Source organism: Ixodes scapularis, unplaced genomic scaffold, assembly GCF_016920785.2.
Source record: "Ixodes scapularis isolate PalLabHiFi unplaced genomic scaffold, ASM1692078v2 PGA_scaffold9__187_contigs__length_104089568, whole genome shotgun sequence".
Taxonomy (NCBI): Eukaryota; Metazoa; Arthropoda; class Arachnida; order Ixodida; family Ixodidae; genus Ixodes; species Ixodes scapularis.
The window spans coordinates 11,927,898-11,948,951 of NW_024609884.1; the positions used below are offsets into that span (position 1 = coordinate 11,927,898).

General features: G+C 45.3%; 1 protein-coding gene across 1 annotated transcript; it reads left to right on the plus strand.

The window, feature by feature from the left end:
* Positions 1-13,335: 13,335 nt before the first annotated feature.
* On the plus strand, positions 13,336-16,444 carry LOC121047961 (vegetative cell wall protein gp1-like). The gene is made up of 3 exons (XM_042287237.1): positions 13,336-13,425; positions 14,927-15,007; positions 15,335-16,444. The coding sequence occupies exons 1-3, from the start codon at positions 13,336-13,338 to the stop codon at positions 16,442-16,444; spliced, it is 1,281 nt and encodes a 426-aa protein (XP_042143171.1).
* Positions 16,445-21,054: the final 4,610 nt, after the last annotated feature.

Genomic DNA, 21,054 nt, shown 5'->3' on the forward strand with positions numbered 1-21,054 from the left:
AACTGTAAAAGTAACCAGAAAAAACCTGAGAAGCACAAAGAAGTCAGATGTGAAGCCTATGCCCGAAAAACATGAAACTTCACCTTCTGTACATCAGGATTACGTTATCCTGTTATAGTAAACACATATGTACGTTCCCAGGTTTTCCTCGTTGATCCGCACTCCTTCTTTCCTGTTAATATGGCCCTGAGCTTCGAGAATGCCCTCTTAACACTAATACTGGACAGTGGCAGGCTGAGGAGATGAAGCGCTGCCTGAGCCAAAATCGGCCAATCAACCAATTGTGACCGCCAAAAGAGAGACGGTGCAACTTTTTGAAGCTCAACACAACATGCAGAGCTTGCATCAAGTCAGTCTTCCTTACAACGAGTTTGAAAACACGCTCGTACATGACGAAGTTATGGGGCATTTCGGATTTCACCTTCCGATCCATGATGCGCACATTAAACCAAAACGTCGTGATGGCACCCGTGTATCCCATATATTCGGACACGTTTCGATAGACACTGTCGTTCCACCCTTTTGCCACGGCTCTGCGGTACGACTGGAAGGTCAAAGTGACCTTTTCCGGTTAAAACCGAATTTCCGAAAATGGATTCGGCGTACTTTTATCGGTTTTTATCGGTTTAAACCGAAAACTCCGAACCCTAGTTATAACATTTTGATATATACCTGAGCTGCTCGAAGTGCACCGTTAACTGTACTTCATTCATCTTCCTCTCTGACTAGAAGCCGTCCACACAAATACTATGCCTCTAAAGAGTCACGTGACAATGCATGGCTTTATTGAGTACCGATCTTTGCCAGAGACGATCTATAGCTTTGACCTTCGATCGGAAAGGTGAACGAAGTAAAGAATGCTGTCGACCTCGACTTGAAAAAAAAAATGTTTTGGATTGATTACTGGTGCGAGATCATTGTTAAATAAATAAAATGAAGAAATAATGGTCTTATCGCTGTTTGAGGTTCAGACACGTACACCAGCGGTTATGCGTGAGGAAGCAGTTATTCGAAAATGAAATGAAATAAACTTCAATGGCGCCCCTACGATTAACTTGAGAAAGTTCTCATAGTCTGTCACGAGAAGGTGGCTTTATTTTGCACACTTAGTGGGAATATTTTTCTTGTAGGTGCATTGAGTTCGTAATTTGAAGCTATGCAAACTGGATGGTCATCTATCCAAAAAATGTCTTGTGTACTTCCATTATTTTGTCGGCAGTCAAAACCGAGTGTCTTGAAGCCCATAGGCATACCTTGGTGTGACTATAACGTCTGGCTTGAACTTGAGCGAGCGTATTGACCATCTTTTTAGTATCTGATGCTAAGTTGCTGTGTTATAAACCGTTTGTTAGAGCAATGCCAGAGTACGCTACTAGTGTCTGGGATCTTAAACATAAATAGCGCGAAGTACACGGAGCAGACGGTACGCTATACTCACAAAGCGTTTTAATTAATAAAAAGAGGAAAAAGTGTCAGTTTTAAGTTTAGCGCTAGTCCCATCTTCTGCATGTCCTTGTCTATTTTTCGCGCCATTTATGTTAAATATATTTAGCCAATTAACCCACCCTAATATTTTAGTGTCTGTAGAATCTGCATACGAGTTGTAGCATAATATTCTGAATTCGAAATATTCAAAAACATTTCTGCTTTTTATTTATATTTCTTTTACGTATCTTGTACACATTTGTTTATAAGGGCAGGCCTCGGAACGTTCGAAAAATGGAGTTAAGATTGCCTAAAATCGTTTTATTTAATTGGTAATATATCACCTAAAAATACAAACAAAAAATCAAGTCTTTTTTTTTTTTTGCCCCTGAAAAATTTGATATTGTTACACTAATGCACTAAAACCTTTTAGTTATAAAACGATCTAGTTTTCTTTTGTTCCGTGAACAATAGTTGATTGGAACCACCGGCTACCCGTTGGCATAAGTGCAGCCACCTTTTGTGACTTTTACAGTGCCTCATAACTATGAGTGAAGCATGTGTACTCATGTTTTCCGCTCCCACTACAAGGTCGAAAGAAATCAGCACCATGAACAAATAGAGGGAGTGAGGTTGGTATACTTGGATGGAACTTCAGCCCCCTTCATTTTATTTTGTTACTTCTCGTGCACACCTCAACATCTTTTCTTTTTTTTTTTTTGTAATAAATAACTATGGTGGTTCATTCGTGATTTCTTTTTCATTTTTTTAATGCACAGTCTACAGCTTACGAGAGACTGCGTGCGCGAGCGCAGCATTGTTCGATTTGAGGCGCCTTTACTGTAGAGTGTAGGGGCAGTTTCAAGGCGTGTGACTCGCTCCCAGCCAGTCTTGGGTAAGTTACTTTTAAAAAGTAATTCGTTACAGTTACAGTTATTTTCAGAGGAAAAAGTAGCGAAGTTACCGTTACAGTTACCGCAACAAAAGAGTTACAGTTACAGTTACTTTTAAAAAGTAACTACGTTACTTTTCAGTTACTTTTCTATAACAAAAAAAAATTACGGAAAACTAGAAAACGCCCTTCACCAAGTTTTATTGCATAACATTAAAAAGTACGCTTTTTACTTCATGTTGTAACTTAGCAGAAGTTGCTTTTCAAGATTAGTGTTTGAAAATTTCCACGCCAGAGCAGTGGCGCAAATCAAAATACGAAACATGCGCAGTGCCCTCCGCGTGTATTGTTGTTTCATGGTTGATTCACCCGATTAAAAAGCGTTTTCACAGAAAAAAGAAAACCCACAACATAGATAGTGCTTCAAGACACTAAGATGTAAGCGTTCAGTCACAAAGTACAAGCGCGTGCGTAAAGATAACTAGATTTTTTTTTTTTTTTTTTCATGAAATCTACACGTGGCTATATTCGGGTCGTGACTCGTGAGAAAGAACGTATTCACAGGTTCGTGCAAGCCCAACTTGACACTCGAAATGTTGGAATAAACGATTTGAAAAGTGTAAGGAATATCTAAATTGTACTCGTTCAGGTATATAATATTCATAAAACACTGGAAAGTAACGACAAAAGTAACGTCGTTACTTTCATCGTTACCTCAGAAAAAAAGTAATAGAACTACAGTTACAAGTTACGTTTTGAAAAAGTAACTCGTTACAGCTACAAGTTACCAAAAAAAGTGACGGAATTACAGTAACGCGTTACTAGTAACGCGTTGCTACTCAAGACTGTTCCCAGCGTCTTGAGGTTTAATCACTGCGATTCGCGAGCGGACTACGAGTCATGAACTATTCAGAAGCGTTCGCATAGAGCATTTGATTCTGCTCTGCACGACCGACCCTGAACTGACCTTAGTGGACAGGTGGCTTTGGTAAACGTTTCCATGAGCGCAAACGCGACCGGTATGGCAATCAGTTGACTTATTATTCTTAGTTTCTTGCCAGTTTTTACTCGGTGTTTTTTTTTCACTTTGGCTTGTCAACAAGCTGTTTCGAGTGAGATTAATTAGTTGGAAATGCAATGTATACGCGTCCTTTGACGGTGCTAGTTGGATAGCGGCGGATGAATTACGATGACCTTGAAAAAGCGCGGCTAATGCTCTCGGGCACTGGTTTGCTAATTTTATAAAGATTTAGTGGGTTTGTATTCTTTGCGTAGTGAAGCTGAGATATAGACATGTCGGCTGTGGAAGATGAGTTTGTGAGCGTGAATACTATGAGATAAAAGTAGCCAGCGATCACGCGTAAACAACCGCTGTCATCTTAGTATTACTGTTTTTGCTTCTATAGTAGTTATAATTTTTTTTTTTTTTTACAACATGGTATAGAAACACCGCCATAGGAGCGTAAATGGATATGACAGTTAGGCTCACGTTTTGCATTTCTACGGTTTCTGTTTATGGGAGGCGCGTACCATAACGTCGCCCCAATTAACTGTACCAAATGCTTTTTGGAATGGGAGACACCTGTAGGGCTATCTTCATATTTAGGCGGTGGCGTTTATTGACCGATCGGCTGTATACGATACACGTCGTTCTCCGTGGGCCAGGACGTGTATCGATCCTATAAAAATGACCTCATTAACCGCAACAAGTGGCGACATAATGAATGTCTCTTGTCGACGAGTGAGGTGTGCGGGCCGATCTCGATAATGTGGAAGAGTTCTGTTGTTATTCCAGTTTTTTTTAAGTCGGGTGACCAAAATTAAGTGAACAGTTATCGACGTGTGTCACTATCCTGCACTATGTCAGAAGTTTTTAAAGTTATTCTACATGATCCCCAAAACGCGTATTGTGTCAAAATATTGTACCTGAAAAGCACGGATTTTTGAAAGGTCGTTCGGTGGAGACGGATTTGTGTCCTTTTTTTGTGTGACGTTGTGGCGATTGTTCATAACCGATCGAGAGCAGGCAGACGTGATCTACTTTGACATGACGAAGGCATTTGATAAAGTGAATCACCGGCTTCCGTTGGCCAAATTAAATATGTATGGTATATGCCCGAGGTATTGCTATCTTCTTGAAAGTTACTTATCTAAACGCGGGAACTTGGTCGTGTGTCTAGTTACCTATCTATTCCTTTCTTGGTTACGTCGGGCGTTCCACAGGGAAGCAATCTTGGGCCTCTTTAGTTTTTGATCTTTGTAAATGGCCTTACTTCGTGTGTAAAATACTCAAACAATGCTCTTATTTGCTTGCTACACAAAATTGTATCGACTGACAAATGTTGTGGAGGACCGTGCTTATCGTCAGCGTGATCTATGCTCTATTTCTCTGTGGTGCTCGTCTAATGGTCTTTGAAAGAACGAATCGAAAATAAAAGTTATTTTTCTAAGTAGAAAACGAGATGTTTTGCAATTCTGCTATGTTTTAAACACTACTGTTATCAGCCGTGTGTCTCTGATTAGGGATTTAGGTGTATATTTATACACTGAAATTTATTTTATTCATCAGCTCCTCTCTACGTGTTCTCGGTGTCATAACACGTATATCGAATAATTTTAAAAATCAACTATGTGTTTTGTTTTGTTTTTAATATTATTTCGTTCTCTTGTGCGAGGCCGTCTTGATTTATTTTCGGTTTTATGGAACAGCGTCGGCGGGACTAACTTTTCCAGTCTCGGGGAAGTTCAAACAAAAACGATACCTGTCTTTTATGATCGTTACCTTCAAATCAAGGTGTTTTATGACTATGCGAGAATATGTAAACTGATTGGGGGGCCTACACTCTTTATGTAATAGACAGATGATGCGTGATTTCATGTTTCTGCATAAGGTTAAAGGTTTTCTCGCTTGCACAGCGCTACTGAATTGTGTATATTTGCATGGTCCTCAAATGTCTAATCGTGCACGCTTATTGTTTTATCCTTCTATTTTCTGTCTGAAACTGGTTTTTGACAAAGTCGATTCAAACCTAGATAAATTTGATATTGATACTTTTGGATGCGAACAAACATTTATAAAGTGCATTGACGTCTTCCTTAACTTTTCATCTGTCAACGTTTGTTCTCGCGATGTGAATTTTTATCACTTTGACGCAATGCACCGCTAAAATGGCGTATAGCTATTAACTGTTTCTGTGGCACTGAAAATAAAGTAAATTAATTAATTAATGATTGAGTATAACTTCAATGCTGCACCGGGACAACGCTCTTTTGTCAAATGAAAAACACAAGTAGTACGTGTTTAAGATTTTATATAAGCTTGCCCGACTACTTCTGTCCTATTTTCTTTTCTTTTTTTCTTCCGTGTCAGTCTAAACAAGGCCAAGGTTGTGTAGGGAGGGTCCCGCTACTTTTTTTCTTTCTTGGAGAGTACTTTCAGCCACTCCTCTTTCTAATTACTTGTACGAACAGTCATGCACATACTGGCACAGACTGGTTACACTGGCTTCGGAGCAGGGGGGCAAAGGGAGGGGGGGGGGGGGGGGGGGGAGACATTTTCGATATTTCTAGGAAACAATTCGGGGGAAGGGAAGGGAAATTCCCTTCCCCCTTTCCCCCGCCCCTCCCATGCCCCGAAATGTTTAATACGGCAAAGTTGTGCCGATACCTAAAGCAAACAAACAAACAAGAAAGGATGGAAAAGCAGGGGGGGGGGGGGGGGGGTGAAAGTGCGACCTACACTAAGCTGCCGGCCACGGCTTCTTTTATAATTGTAGGTTTCAAAACGGGTGGCAAGTTGCGAGACTATACTGGAAAGTTTCAGAAGAGCCGCGACGATGGAATGAAAACCTCGAGTCGCGGGTCCGAAGCCTCGTGCCTGTCCGCGGTGGTTGCGGTTTCTGCCAATTAGGCCACGCACGCGGTAATATGACTCCTGTATTTCGAGAAATTGGTTGACACTGTATAGACGCTTTACAGCAGCTGTGCATGGGCGCCGCCATAACTGACCTTCAGTTTTTGTTCCCTCTTATTCCGTTCGCTTCACTTCATCATTACCACAGCAGGACAGGTTATTGCCATTTTAGATGCTACTGTGTTCTTGTGCCCAGCATAGGCCCTTGTGAAGACCCGTCGACGCCCGCTTCAGTGGCTCGGCATCTCGGTAAGACGAGAGAAGGGCGGCTATGGCGGCTCAATCTGGCGCGTGTGTAAAGCGTCTATATGTCCTTTGACAGGTTCGATTTGAGGTTAATGAGGCTGGGGTGATGTTGTATTTATTTTTTATTTTCTGGTGCGCATGTGCATCAAAAGGGGGAAGGCTGTTTGTATACCATAATAGCCACTGAGTGCTTAAAGGGGTCATCAAACGATATCGGGCTGGAATGCTGATGACTAGAGGTGTACTGGTCCTATAGTCTGGCCAAAGTATACTCGCACAGACCACCACTGATTCAGAAGCTTCTTTGCGGCGGTGAAATTGCGAGGATAAAAGATGTCTATTCCTTTCAGTCTTGCCTTCGCAAAGCTTGATGACGTAATTGCGGGATCGAAACCAACCGCCTGACGACAGTCGAGCGCGGCTCGTGAATTGGACACGAGAACTGCGTGAGCACTCGACTTCGCCTCGTAACAATCAATGCCTCGGCGCACACTAGTGCAGTGGCTCGAGTCCAACCACTGCGGTAATGAGAATAGCCGAACTCTAACAATGCCTGGAGCTCGGCACGCGTTTACTACTTTTCCAATCTCAGCGCGTGACTATGATTAACCTTGGCGGCATAGGATAGACACCCGGCCACGTGACCGCTTGTTCTGGCTCCGAGTTGAGGGGATGAATGATGCTTATATTTCTCGAATTTATTTGCCCGACTAGCATTGATTAGAAAGAAAAACTAAGGCAAGTTTATTCGGTTATTAACGCGAGGGAGTGATTCTGAGTAGTATATAGCGAAAGTACAAACAAAGCCGAAACATCGCTTCATGGCCCCTTTAAGAAAGGTGTGACCCCATGGCGACTCTCAAGCCTCTTCCTATCCCTCCGCAGCCAGTGTCATTAAAGGATTAGTCGAAAAGAAAGCCCAAGAATGAAGCAAGATGCGTGAATATAAGAAGTCACTGCGTTTGCAAGTATGGCCTCTGGGCGCCGCCATCTTGCTGCTGGGGTGAGTCGATCGTCTGATAGCCAAGCGTTGCCGAAGCGTACCCACGGTTTCCAGACTAGCGCCAAACAAAGCGTTTTCCGTCCAGGGTGGCCAGACTAGCCTTCGAAGAGCGGCTGTTTGGAAATGTCTATAGAGCAAACATTTATTTCCGAAGGCGAACAGGACTGTGAGCATATGACAAGGCATATCAGACGACAGTGTTTTGCGATTTCAACTTTTCCGTAGCGTTTGCAGACGTTTAAAGTGAGCAGACTGCACGTGGACATGTTTTGCATTCTTTTTGTCACTCGTATAAAATACCCTAGCTATACATATAGGGAGTTTGAAATCCCTAGGCTTGATCTAAAATGGGACGTAAAAATCGGCGCCTACACGTAGCTGTCTAAACGTATCGTCAAAGGTGTATTTCACAGGTAGATCGAGCCTCGGTATATCGGACACCCTATATAGACCTTTGCAAAAATAACTCTCTGGCCGCCGCCATTTTGCGACTGGGGTGACCCCTATGAGCCACAAAATTCTCCCACCCGCCTGAGCTGTGGAAATCCGGTCAGCGCGACTCCCTACCTGCATTGTGCATTCGGAGTTCGCGGGCTTTTCTTGCAACTTTTTACTTTATTTGCCTGTTCAAGTACGTACCCATAACCGTAGAAAAGTTGCCTTTTGTTTTTCGTCCCACGCACGTTGAGCGGTAATGTGTGTTACCCTTTGTGTGTTACCTTCCACTGTGAGAACCAGGGAATACCAGGGCTCGTAGCGTGCTCGGCCTTCGCAGGAAACGAACGAAAAAAGCGAACGTCAAGCAGACATCGACGCGGGTCGTTCGACGTTCTTCAAGGATTATTTCCGCTGAGATAATCTTCGAAAGACCTTCCCAGTTATGTTCCCGGTTTTCGCGAAAAGTAGCTGATAAGGTAGGGTCCGCGGTAACGTTCGTTCATTTGCTTTGGTGTGGTGCAAAACAACAACAACAACAACAAAAACAGCTCTTTTCAAAACGTGCCCTAAAGCAAGCCGGATTCCGTCCGATCGTCGACACTGTGTATTGGATATGCTGTGTTATTCGAGACCTTTCTGAAATCCTATTCGGATAACGCGGCACCGTAGGGTACGTACAATATATGTCGTTCAATTGATGAGACTCGTTGAATTTCATGTTGTGAGCGGGAAATACCTATGCAGTTCGGCTATCCTGTGTGGTCACGTATTTCCGACAGTTAAGACCTTTGTAGATTGACGCGGCTAAGTGTATGGCGTACTCAAAAATCAACATAAAATGAAACCAACATTCCAATTGCATTTGTTTTGTTGGGCACAGACTCACAAAAAAAGCTTTCATTTCTTTGTTTTTGCTTCCAAAAATAGTACAATGCTTTCTTAAAAATCTCGAGAAATTCTATTCGCAATAGAACACGAAAGAAAAAAATAAACGCGACAATTTAGCCGCCCCCAGCGTCCGGAATTGCGCCTACGCAGGCTGCCACAGCCCACTGACGAGAAAACCCACAGCTCAGTGCAGTCGGGCAACACTGACATACACTCTCAAAACCAGGGACGCGCGCTGGAAATCGCTTCGTTCGAGACTGCCGCTGGAAAGGTCTATATGCTGAAAACGTAAATCCGGTATCCAATGAAACGTTTAGAGACAATATACATAAGCTGCAGATATCGTAAGTGTCCTCCACGTTATTTTATATTACATTAACCTGTTTAAAAATGCCATGAGGGTTCGAGGCTGGAGTCTGTGATGGTGCGGGATTGGTGATTTAGTTGGCTCACGCTGCACCTTCAAGGCGTGCTTAGCATGAGTCTTTTCTCGTCAAAAAACATTCTCAGCACTCTGCTTTTCAGCACGCTAGTGGTTCACGCGTTGTCATATCGTTTCGAGAGTTAAGGCCGGTTCAGACACTTGCGTTTGACTGCGTTGTGTCGAGAGCCGAAAGCGAGTCACCGGCACATCTGTGCTTCGTATGAAGCGTATGAAGTGTGCCAAGATGATTCAAGGAATCATCTTGGCACGCGATACAAGCAGCAGGGATGTCCTTGTTTCTCGCAGCCGCAACGCTGTCCAACGCAGTCCAACGCAACTGTCTGAACCAGGTTTTACTCGAACGAACGTATCAAAGCGTAGTCTTTCATAATCATGTACGTTTTTTGTTATCGAAGTCCCATGGGGGTACCTTATGAAAAATTTTCTCAATGAATTTGGAGTGTTTTTTTAATCCATTTTTGTTGGTATCCTCTTGGGCGTGCAAGCGCGCGCTCGCACTATCGTACTAAAGGCGCGAGCATTAAGTGCTTTTCGATCGCTCCCAATCCAGCCAGAGAATTTCACATTAGAATGAGCCTATCGGTGCTCGTGGTGACTTGATCAGCTGGTGACCATATAGACGCTTTCAGCGCGCTCCAGATTGAGCCGCCATAGCCGACCTTCTCTTGTCTTACCAAGATGTCGAGCCACTGAAGCTGGCGTTGACAAGCCTTCAGAAATGCCTATGCTAGGGAGAAGGACACAGTAACAGTTAAAATGGCCATAACCTGTCCTGCTGTGGTAATGATGAAGTGGAGCGAACGAAATAAGAGGGAACAAAAACTGAAGGTCGGTTATGGCGGCGCCCATGCGCAGTGGCCTGAAAGCGTCCATGTATATCATATCTTGCCACTATTAGGAACGCGGAACTGTGGCTTTGCTTTTTCTAAACTCCCGTCGAGCCCATGTTTAATTCACACGCTGCACCCAGCGACAGACAGTGCAACTTCCAAACAAATCTTCCGGCACGTCGCTGCTGGTGGCGATACATGTCATGTACCAGCATTCCAATCGCCACCGTTTATTTCTCATTGTCAATGGTCGTCGCGTCTCTGACGACGATAATCGCCGGCCAACCTTCATTGGGAGTAGTGCTGCGGAACCACCATCAGGTGGGAGCTCGTATGCTCCAATCATCTTGCTCCGAGCTTACACTCTTCTCTCGTCACAATATTAGTATAATTATGTTTGTTTTATATATATTTCGTTTTCGCTCGATTGCCTCGAGCGGGAGAGAGAGAGGGGGAGTGCAAACTGGATTGAGAAGAGTTTTCGAGTCCTGCTAGCGGCCGAGAGAGGGTGTGAGTCGTGGAACAAGCGGCACAGCTCAGACGGCAGGCACGAGACACGCGGACGACTTTATTTTATACTCCCATTTTTTTCCCGATCTTGCTGCTATTTTGTTGGCTGTCCAAACACGTGCGCAAAAAATGCTGCCTCTCGCGGTGCCCGCTAAAATCTCTGCAGGCGTCGCCTCTTCGATTGGTTTTATTTTTGGTGTTGTTGATGCTGTTGATGCTCTATGATGCGCGCCTTCGCCCCTCTCCCTTCGGCAAGGGTGGAGCTCCTGGTATGGTATAAGAAGGGTCGACACCGTGTCGCCCAGGTCCGAATTTCTTTTATCTTTCGGTTTTTTCGAGGAGCGAGGCCTCGTGGGCATTTCTCGTGAGCGCGCTTCCTTCCAGTCGAGCGGCACCTGGGCAGCTTGAAAGTTTTGCGGGTCCATCCGTCCATCGACCAGACCTATACGGATGCTGTGAAGTGGCCGCTTCACTGTCAAGCATGCATCTCGGGGTAAGCCGTTAGCGATCCAGTTGAGTGCGCCACTGGTGCGGGTGTCGCGACGTGCACGCTTTGGTTCTTCTTTGTCTTGGTGATCCCTCAACCTTCTGTGTGGGCCTCGCACATTTGTGAACGTTAATGCGCTCGTTGGAAGATCACACATACGCACACCGGGGTTCGTACTGACCTTTGGTTTCGTTCGTTGGACATCACAGATGAATTGAGGTTTTCCGAACGATCAATGCGGCTGCTATCGTAGTTCGGCGCCGCGCGCGGAAAGCACGCCGTTACCGACCCTTCTGATACCAGCAATCACAATAGAAAGCTCATCCCTAAGTGCCCTTAATTGGTCGATAATTCATAGACAGAGTACCAGTGACGGATGGATTACATGCTCCGAAGCCTAATTTCTCCGATGCCTGCAAGTTCGTCTGCTACTTCTGCGGGGGGTTGTGGTGACGTCAGAACGCCGAGCTCCGATTGGTTCTGAAGGAAGAATAGCGGGTAGACCTCAAGGCAGCTTGCTTTGAGGTCTATTCACTATCCTTCAATCAGAGTCAATTAGAGCTCAATGTGTTTTCTGACGACTCGCAACTCCTACGCAAGAAGCAGACGACTTGCTCTTTGCGTAGCCATGACTGCCAGGATGGGAAGGGCACAGAAGAGTTTCAGTTGTCCCGCCTCCAGCACTAGCTTCCTACCTTTGATAGTGCTTCGGCGTCAAGTGAGCCTCGAACGTGCTCGAGCAGCCGAAGCACTGTGGAAGACAACGAGCGTGTACTTGGAAGCCGCGCGTTCGAAAGAGACTCCGCGCCTTTTTTACCTTGTCAGTGACTAATAGTTTGTGTGAAAAAGTTGTAAGTTTCAATAAATGCATAAAATTGAAAGAATAAAACACAGAGGACAAGCACAGGACTCTGTGTTTATTCTTTCAATTTTATGTATTCTTTTATTCTTTCAATTTTATGTATTCTTGTTCAACCCGCTCGCCTTCACCAGTCCTTCAAGAAATGTGTGCGTGTATATCTGTGTGTATGTGGAAGGAGTGTGGAGGGTGGGTGTGTCATTTGCATACTGGTTTTATGAGAACGGAAGCTATGACAATGTACGGACTTCCTTCCACAGAAAAACTGCTAGGATCATGATATGTTTATTTTTATTTAATCTTGTTTAAGGATTCGCAGGTCAACTAAGCCTACGGCTTTGTTCATGAAAAACTTAAACTACACTCTAAGAAATGCCTGCGCGTTTACTTACCGGAAAAACACTCGAAGAGCCAATCTCTGTGATCTACGAAATCTGCTCAGCGAATGATGAGACGGAACATCCGTTTAGACCTAAAAATGAGGTCCGCGCTCTGACATTACGCAATGCAAAGCGTCATGCTTACATTGCGTAACGCCATAGCGCAGACTCACTTTTGAGGTCTAAACAGATGTTCCGCCTCATCATTCGCTGAGCTTAATTCGTAGATCGCAGAGATTGGCTCTTTGAGTGTTCTGCGGGTAAGTAGATGCGCAGGCATTTCTTAGAGTGTAGACTCTACTTGGTCACAAAGAAAGAAGCAAGTTTTGCGCATTCTTCGTGCGCTCCGCGAAGTGGTTTTGACAAGATGTGGTTGTCGAATCAATAAACGACGATATTGGCATCTGAAGCGTGCCCATCTTTATAAACTAACATATAGCTAATCTAAAATGCACCTACATTTATCTTATGTCAGCACATAAAGGTGGAAATTAGTAATGCTCCGCGGGGAGCCGGACTTTTTTTTTTATTACGATGTTGGTCTTGCATGCTTCTTGATAAACACTTGCGTTCCTAGGTTGTACAAGAAAACCTACACGAAGATAAAATAAAGAACATCCACTTTGTACCTGGAAAAAAACAACCGTAAAACATAGTGTTTATTTTTTTATCCCCCCTCAGTGGATTACCGAACCATGTGCCATTAATCACAGTTTTATGTTCCCTTCCCCCGCCTCTTGTCATTCACATTCGCAGGTTGTACTAAAAACTACCTACCGCGCTACGTGTCTTTATTTTGTGTGTGTGTGTTTATGTCTCTGGCCAAAAAGGTAGGCTAAAACAATTGCATTGTTTTAGTGAGCCCTTTTTAGGTCTCGTTTTACTTTGTGTTTTGGGCTCATTGACGCAAATGTCTTATGACACTTATTACTTATATGAACAGTTTTTTTACAACATATACAGCAGCTGAAGTAAAATGAACGACCAACCAAGTGAAGTTGCAAATAATGCCACTTAACATGGTGTCCCCAATATCTGCTGTTATACATTTCCGTGTAATAGTCAAAGTCATCAGCAAATACGTCAGGCTGTTAAACAGCTTCCTGTACGTAAGCATACTGACGCCGCCTCGGTGACTCCGAATTAAAGCGCCGGCATACGAATTCCGACATGGCGGGTTCGAATCCCGTTCGAGGTGCCCACATTCCTGACGGAGGCTTATTGCGGAAAAGGTGCCGTGTAACTTTGAAAACAGTGAATTTCAATATTGTGAAAAGGTGTGACCAAGGAAGAACGAAATTTGACGACACACACTTCAACAATTCGCTTGCCAAAGTATGATGCTCTTCTAAACCGTTTCGGAAAACTATGCAGTAAATGGCCCAAAAGACTCAAGCATGAGCCATCATTGGCCAGTGCGGAATCGAAAATTGATCCGGCAAATATGTATGACACCCGCGTAGCCGTCGACGAACAAAGTTGACGTTGTCCGATTTCCAGGTTCATGGCCGGCACTCGTTTGCCCCTTGGAAGCTGATTACTACCGACCATCCTAAAATCCTCAATCTTCCAAAGGGTCAATATATTTATCTTATGACTTGTCAAACATGTTCAGCGGCTCGTCAGAAAGAAAGAAAGAAAAATAGTAAAAATAAATCTCCAGCGCAGTCTTTAAAATATATTCAATGTTTAGAAATCGCAACGAAACGAGGAGGAAAAAAAATAAAAGAAAAAGTAATCTCGCCATCCATTACACGTTTTTATCGCGTAAGGTGCAGCTGAGCTTGCTGTGGAGAGCGGGGTGCGCGGTGGATGTTGTTTTGAGTCTTACGGGGGATCGAGACCTTGAACCGGGCTCTGTGGCCGGGGTGCATTCCCTCGAAGGGGGGCGGATGTGCGACGGTCCTTTATCGCGATCTTCGTGCCCGCAGATTTTTTTGGAAACTAAACCGGTCATTTCTTCTAGAACATCAACCCTTTATGAGAATTTGTAAGCAAGCTTAGGTTTAGAAGCTGTACTTCGTAGAGATTAGGTTCTTTAATCTTTGAGCGTAAAACAGCTTCTTTGAGACTAATCTAGTTTATGGCGGGAGGCGGGGGATTATCGTGCATGCTCCGGATTATCGATTTGTTTTTTTTTTCTACATTGCGGCCAATTAGATGTTGCTGAAATGTTATTGCAGGAAAATCCCAATTCTCTCTCCCATTTTCACTTTATACTTTTTTGTAGTGTTGCTCGGTGTTGATAGGGGAATTTAACCGCGCTTTTAGCTACTACTCTATTTTTTTAAGGTTTTATGCTACGAAAGAAAACAAACTATAAGCAATATATTATTAGTCGACATCTTGTAGACCGTGAGATGAGAAACGATAAAAAAAAAACGGACGAACACAACAAAATTGTGTGTTCGTCCGTTTTTTTTTTTTTTTATTGTTTTCTATCTTAGGGTCTACAAGATGTCGATTAATTACCAGCTCGTCTGCACTCGATCACTGCTTATTATTAGTGCCTGGATGCTGAGGTAAACTGCGCTACAGTGTGAGAAGCGTTTGGTATATCGCTAAAGAAAGGCACGGTCCTGCAAACAAAGACGGTCTTGGTTCTTTCAGGTGGCCTTATTTTGCGGGCTTGTAGCCGCGGCATTGGCTGGATCCCCTGCTGGGAGTATCGGCAGTTTGGAACATTTGGACGTGAGTCTTTATTTTTCACATTCTTCAAGATACTTGCTGAATTTACGAAGCATTCAATGAAGAGTTTGTTCATAGCCGAGTAGCATTTAACAAAGAGCAAAGTAGCGGTGTTTGCAAAAACTTTGATTGCACGCTCGTTTTCACAGCTACTTCACATGGTTGCCTTTGCGAGCCATTGCTCGAAGCTAGATAGCACGATGTTTCGCAATTTTTCTAGAGTTTCCCAAACGGATTTATGAATATCAACGTCACTTCACTTCGACTACTTATAAACTGCTTTGATTTTAATTTCTCTTGGGCATTGTTGGATTTATTGCTTCGTTCCAGAAAAGCGGCGCCCAGCAGACCAACAGCCACCCTGTGGACCCGAAGCTCATCTACCATGTGCCCGGGGTTGTGGACAACCACGCTGACGGCGCTTACAAAGACGAACTGTACAGCGCGCACTCTCCTGACCGCTTAAGTCAGAGCAGTGACTCAACTCCAGGAAGTGGAGACTCGGCAACGGCCGTCGCGTCCCCGGAGATTTCCCGCGGTGCGGATGGAGCCGTAGAGAAGGCCTCCGAGGCTTTAGTCGACCCGTCATCCCCTTTTCTGTACTACCCAGGATCCGTATATCCACCTTCTTCCGTGCCCCTGCCCTACCATCCTGTATCGACGTACCCTTACGAGATTCCTTACGTGATACCCGGACATCACCCGTTCCACCCGGTGACAGGGGCGCACCCCGTTGGCATCTACCCGCACGGGTTTCACCCTGGCGGTTTGTTCCCAGAGCTTACGTACCTTCCTCCCCTACCGCCTCCGCCGCCTGGCTATCCGCCGTTGCCGCCTCTTCCGGGCCACCCGCAACTACCGCCTTCACCTAGGCCACTGCCACCTCCGAGACAGCCCGCTCCTCCGCGAAGTCCCTTCCCACCACCGAGGCTACCATCGCCGCAACCTCCGAGACTGCCTCCTCCGAAAAGGCCAACGTTGCTGCCACCGCCAAGGCCACTGCCACAACTCCCGCCGAACCCTATTCCTCCACCAAGACGACAGCCGCAGCCGCTTCCGCAACCAAGACCCCTACCCAGGCCACAGCCGCAACCCCAACCTCGACCCCAACCCCGACCCCAGCCCCGGCCACTTCCACCACCCCAGCCGCAGCCACCTCAGAGGCCGGCGACTCAGCCTGTGCCGGTTCCAATACCCGATGATGGCGGCGACGAGATCGCTGACCCGCAGTCGGATCCGCCGGTTCTATCTGCAGAAAATGCTCCCGCTCAAGACACGGATGAGGTTTTCAGGCGTGGCTTTCTGCCGTCTCCCGCTGGCAGACGGAGATTAGGAGATGTCAAGACGTCCCTGGAAGACCTGTTCCATTCGAACGAGCCGCAGCCTGTCAACGAAAACCCCACGTTTGCTTACTACATCGACCAGGAACCCAGAGTTTGATCGTGCTGATCAACTTTTTAGGTGACTGATAATTTGCATCCGTTGTAGTACTTTGAAAAAAGAATGGAAGGAAGGTCTTAAATTCCAAACAGTAACCGCTCAATTTTTGTTTGCTATTTATGCTGGACTCGTAGAATGACAGTTTTAAAAACCCAAAAGTGGTTCCAGAAGGTTAGCGCTCTCGTAGGCGAGCCAGACTCGACAATTCTAGTATTTGTTTTTCTAGGCTGTCCGAGAGGTATTCGAGCTATCACTGCCGCTTGATGCAACTTAAGGACCCCGGGTGAGCTGTCATACTGCACTGCTCAAATCGCATCCCTACAGTGGAGATACAGGTCAGCTTATTTCAAGACACTGCCCGCTGTCGAAACATCTATTCAACCAATCTGAGTACCTAACATTTAACGTTCCAAGCCTCACTTCCATAATCGTGTGAGCATTATTTCGGGAACAACAGTCGAGAAATAGGACAACAATCCGTCAATCAAGCGATCAAACGAATAAAGAAAACGTGTTGAGGTAAACGCATATTAAAACCCAAGACGAAGGGCAACTCAAGGGGGAAAAAAAGAACGTAGGACAAACACAAAAACAGCGCCTCCAGCACGTTGAGATGAAATGTTTGCCTTGACCTCAGCCCCCACCGTATTTGCAGCAGTTGACATCGATAGCATAGGTCAGGGGTGGCCAAACCGCGGCTCGCGAGCCGCATGCGGCTCTTTGCTGGTCCAAGTGCGGCTCGCAGATCCCTCGTAAGAGGACCCCCCCTCCCCTTCGCGCCCATTCCGCGTTTCCCCAGGAAAACAAAGAAAGGATTTCAGAATAAAGCGCGCCTTGCGGTTTGGCAGCCTTGTGCCCCCAAACGCACAGTCAGACTGAACAAAATTTAAGTTCGTCCACCCCCCCCCCCCCCTCCCTTCTCGCGGCTCTTAGAAGTTTCGTGGTTTCGTTTGCGGCTCTTAGGCCGGGTCAGCCTGGCCACCCCTGGCATAGGTCAATAAGCAAAAGGCGTTTTCTATATAGCCATGTTTGTAGCCCTTACTAAGGACAGTGCTCCCATCTGTGTTATAAGGGAGTCTAGGCAGCCATCTTGACTTCAAACGGGCGCTTCAATACTACTGCTACGGTCACTACGTTAGGGGGTGGTGTGCAGGACTTAATACTGGTTTGAAGGATGTTCTGGAATCTGCTTGCAGACGTACCGTCGTTGGCAGTAAGCGATCTGACGAGGGCCATCGGCTGTGCGATGAAAGGAATTCTATCATTGCTGGAAGAATGTGAGATTTACACCTCCTACAAGGGCATAACAGAAGTGCCTGGAACGCATCTCCCACTGACACCTGTTTAGTTTGTCCGCTGAATCTCCGTCTGGTGACGTCATATTGAGCTTCCTGTTCGGTCGTTGCGACACTGCGCGTAGTTGCCGGAATCGTTCGGCGCGTTTCGCGTTGGGAGCAGAACATGGAAGCGGCATGCTAAGTACCAGCTAACCAGCCGACGGAGCCTCCAGCAGTCTCGGCTTCGAATGCCTCCATGCCAACGACCCTAATGTTCATTCACCTGCTGCGTTTCCAAATCTACGATCAACCTCCAGAATCGAGACGATCTGACCTGTTTCTCGCAGGCCTCGGTGACGTCATTGGTTGACCTTTAAATGAACGCTCCGATTCATGGGACGCATCGAACGCTAAATACACCAGTGACAAACATTTAGAGCACACCATATCACTGCTCCGGGTTGCGCTTTTAAACGTTATGCTCTCGTGTGTACTGTTTAAAGCTTCAGTACGTATCCATAAACATATAAAAGTCAGCGTCGTGTGCCGAAATCGCAGCAAAGCACTTAACAAAGCGGGTGTGCTTACCGTGCGCTCCACAGGGTGTTTAATTTTGATTCAAACATATTAAAAAAAAAAAAAGTGAGAGTTAGACGAGTGCCACCTTCACCAATTCCTTAACAGGCTCGGAGGCCTTTAGATGAGGGGATAATCGTCATGGTAAGTTAGCTAGTTAACTAAAATGTATTAATTAACTGTTTTAATTATCGGTTTTTGGAGTCATGTTACAATTGCGGTATTGAAGGTAATTACAATTAGAGGCCAGACCAAGTGAAAGAATTTGCGAAAATGTGGAAATTTGGAAATAACAATTGATAAATTTTTGAATTTTTTTTATTACCGATTTTTTTTTTCTGTTACGGATAATTACCGTCACGCCTATATCGCCCCAGTGATACACGCGTGACGAAATTTACCTACAGCGTGCAATTCGCGTAACAAGTGTCGATGAAACGATAATGTCGACGAAACTTGTGTCCATGAAAAGTTGTCCACCAAGCGTAACTCCACGAAACGAGTTTCGACGAAATGATAGGGACCCCGTATACAAGACAAAAACAGTAAAATATTGTGACAGAGCGGTCGTTTTTAAAAAAATTCTGAGCGTGCGGGCGTTTCCCTAGACATGATTTTCTATTTCCAAGCACACGGCGATCAAGTCAATCTCGGCCCGGCTTGGCACAGGTTCTTCTGTAAATATCGGCCGACGTAGCTAGTTTACCGTTTACGTCACCGTTATTAAAATACTTTTGATGCTGATGCCATGAACGCGCCAGCCAGCATTGAAAGTAAGGTTGTATTTACACCATTCCAGGATCCTCTTGCCTTCAACAAACGAGGCTGACATTTCCCTCTACGTCTCTTTCTGAACATGTTTTATTTGCTTAGCTGGGACCTCAGGCAAACGCTTATAGATGAAGTCCCCAGAGAGCTCAGTCTAGAGACGTTCTGCTTTTATTCAGGCTTGCTTGGAATGCCGACTTGTCCGCGATACCACAACTCGGGCGAGCAAAAGTATTCACAGCCAACCTTCAAGCCCCCTCCCCCTATCCCCCCCCCTTCCATTTTCTTGTCCCCTCTCCCCCTCCTAGTGAGAAAAAAAAAACAAAAAAACATATAAATCTTTAGAACTAGTTGACCGAGTTTCGAAACGGAATGCTATCGAGACAGTGAAATTTAGTTTGATTTTCTTTTTTCGCATTTCCAATCTGGTTTTATGCCCTTGTTTCAAGGGCATTTCGAAGGCCTTTAGACCGAGTGCTTGTGTAGACCGTATTTTTTCGCGGGCAGCGCCATTTTGAATACAACAGCGCCACCTGGAATGCGTCGGATTTTGCGGCCGCGCTGGTTGGAGGCGGAAGCTGACCTCTTTCATCTGCCATTGACGTGGGAAAGTGACGATGTCCGATGAAATACGCCATAATCACCATCCGGATCTTTCTCCCGTTTGCCCCAACCCAGCAAGGAGGAAAGCGCGCGGCAGCCCTTTCCCACTTCTCTCTGGCCCTCTTTCACTAAAATGGACTGCCGGAACATGCAGAGTTGCGCGCGCGGAGTCGGGATCACGAGCTTACTTGCGGACTCCGTGAAGTCTTCAGTCTGAAAGCTTTTGTAATACAAGTGAAAGGCGATTGCTGTCACAGTTCTGGACAGGAGATCGGCTCACGCCCGGTGTGGGTCTTTCCTCTTTCCCACAGGGGACCCCACTACGCACTTCAACTCCCCAAGCATCGCCAACGCCGGCGTGGAACGCAGTCTGGCTCCGGAGCCCCGGCAACCAACGTCGGCTTCCGCCTCATTTCACTTCTGCACTTCGAGTCGCTCGGTTTTGTGTTCATCGATGTCCCAGTTGTGTACATATATCGCGCGTGTTCGCGCTTTCTGAGTAGCATGTATTATTTTAATCTTCATTCGTAGCTTCTGTTCTATTTCTCAACGAATATACATTTTCCGCCTCTTCCCTCTTTCAATCTGCCATTTCCCATTTGTACGACGAACAACAAAAAGTTCAAGTTAGGTTTTTCTGCGGTCTCGGCATGGACCACGCGGATGATGCTCACAACGTTCACAATTTTTGCGAGGCGTGTCCTCGGACGTATTTTCCTTTTTCTTCTTTATGTTTTACTGTATACTTGTGTAACGTTAAAACAAGTACAAATTTAAAGCGAGTGCCGATCACGTGCTCGCGTTGAATTGTCTCGATTGTTTGGACTCTTGGAAAGTCCCAAATAAACCCGGAGTGCGTCTTGCTTGTTGTCTTTGTTTTCACCTGTGATATTCAATTAACTTCTGAGAACTTACATACAGGCTGTTCGAAGCTATGTTTTGCACATTTTGTTGAAAAACGAAACTGTGGGAGGTATGCGAAATCTGTTTTTGCACCTAGGTTATGCTCTCAGGTGGACAGTAAAGGTTGACTCACACACTTGCGATCGGGTGTCACGTCAGAGGGTTGAGTTGATGTATATTTTTCACCTTGAGCTTGAACAACTTTTGAAAACGTTATGAACGACTGTTTCTCATAGGTAGCACGTACATTTTATCTGGTAAATACTGCAAATCCTTCACCCTAGTTCAATTGAGTTGCAGGGCTACTTCATAGATGGTGCCAGTGTGTGCCTGTTCTCTCGTCGTGAAGTAATACTACAACGTACTCGGTTGCGACCAAAAGCAGGTGTGTGAACTAGCCCCAAGTGAAAGGGTAATCGTGGCCGTCAATTTCCTAATTAACAAACATCAATTAATAAACGTTTCAATTACTGTAATGCGGGT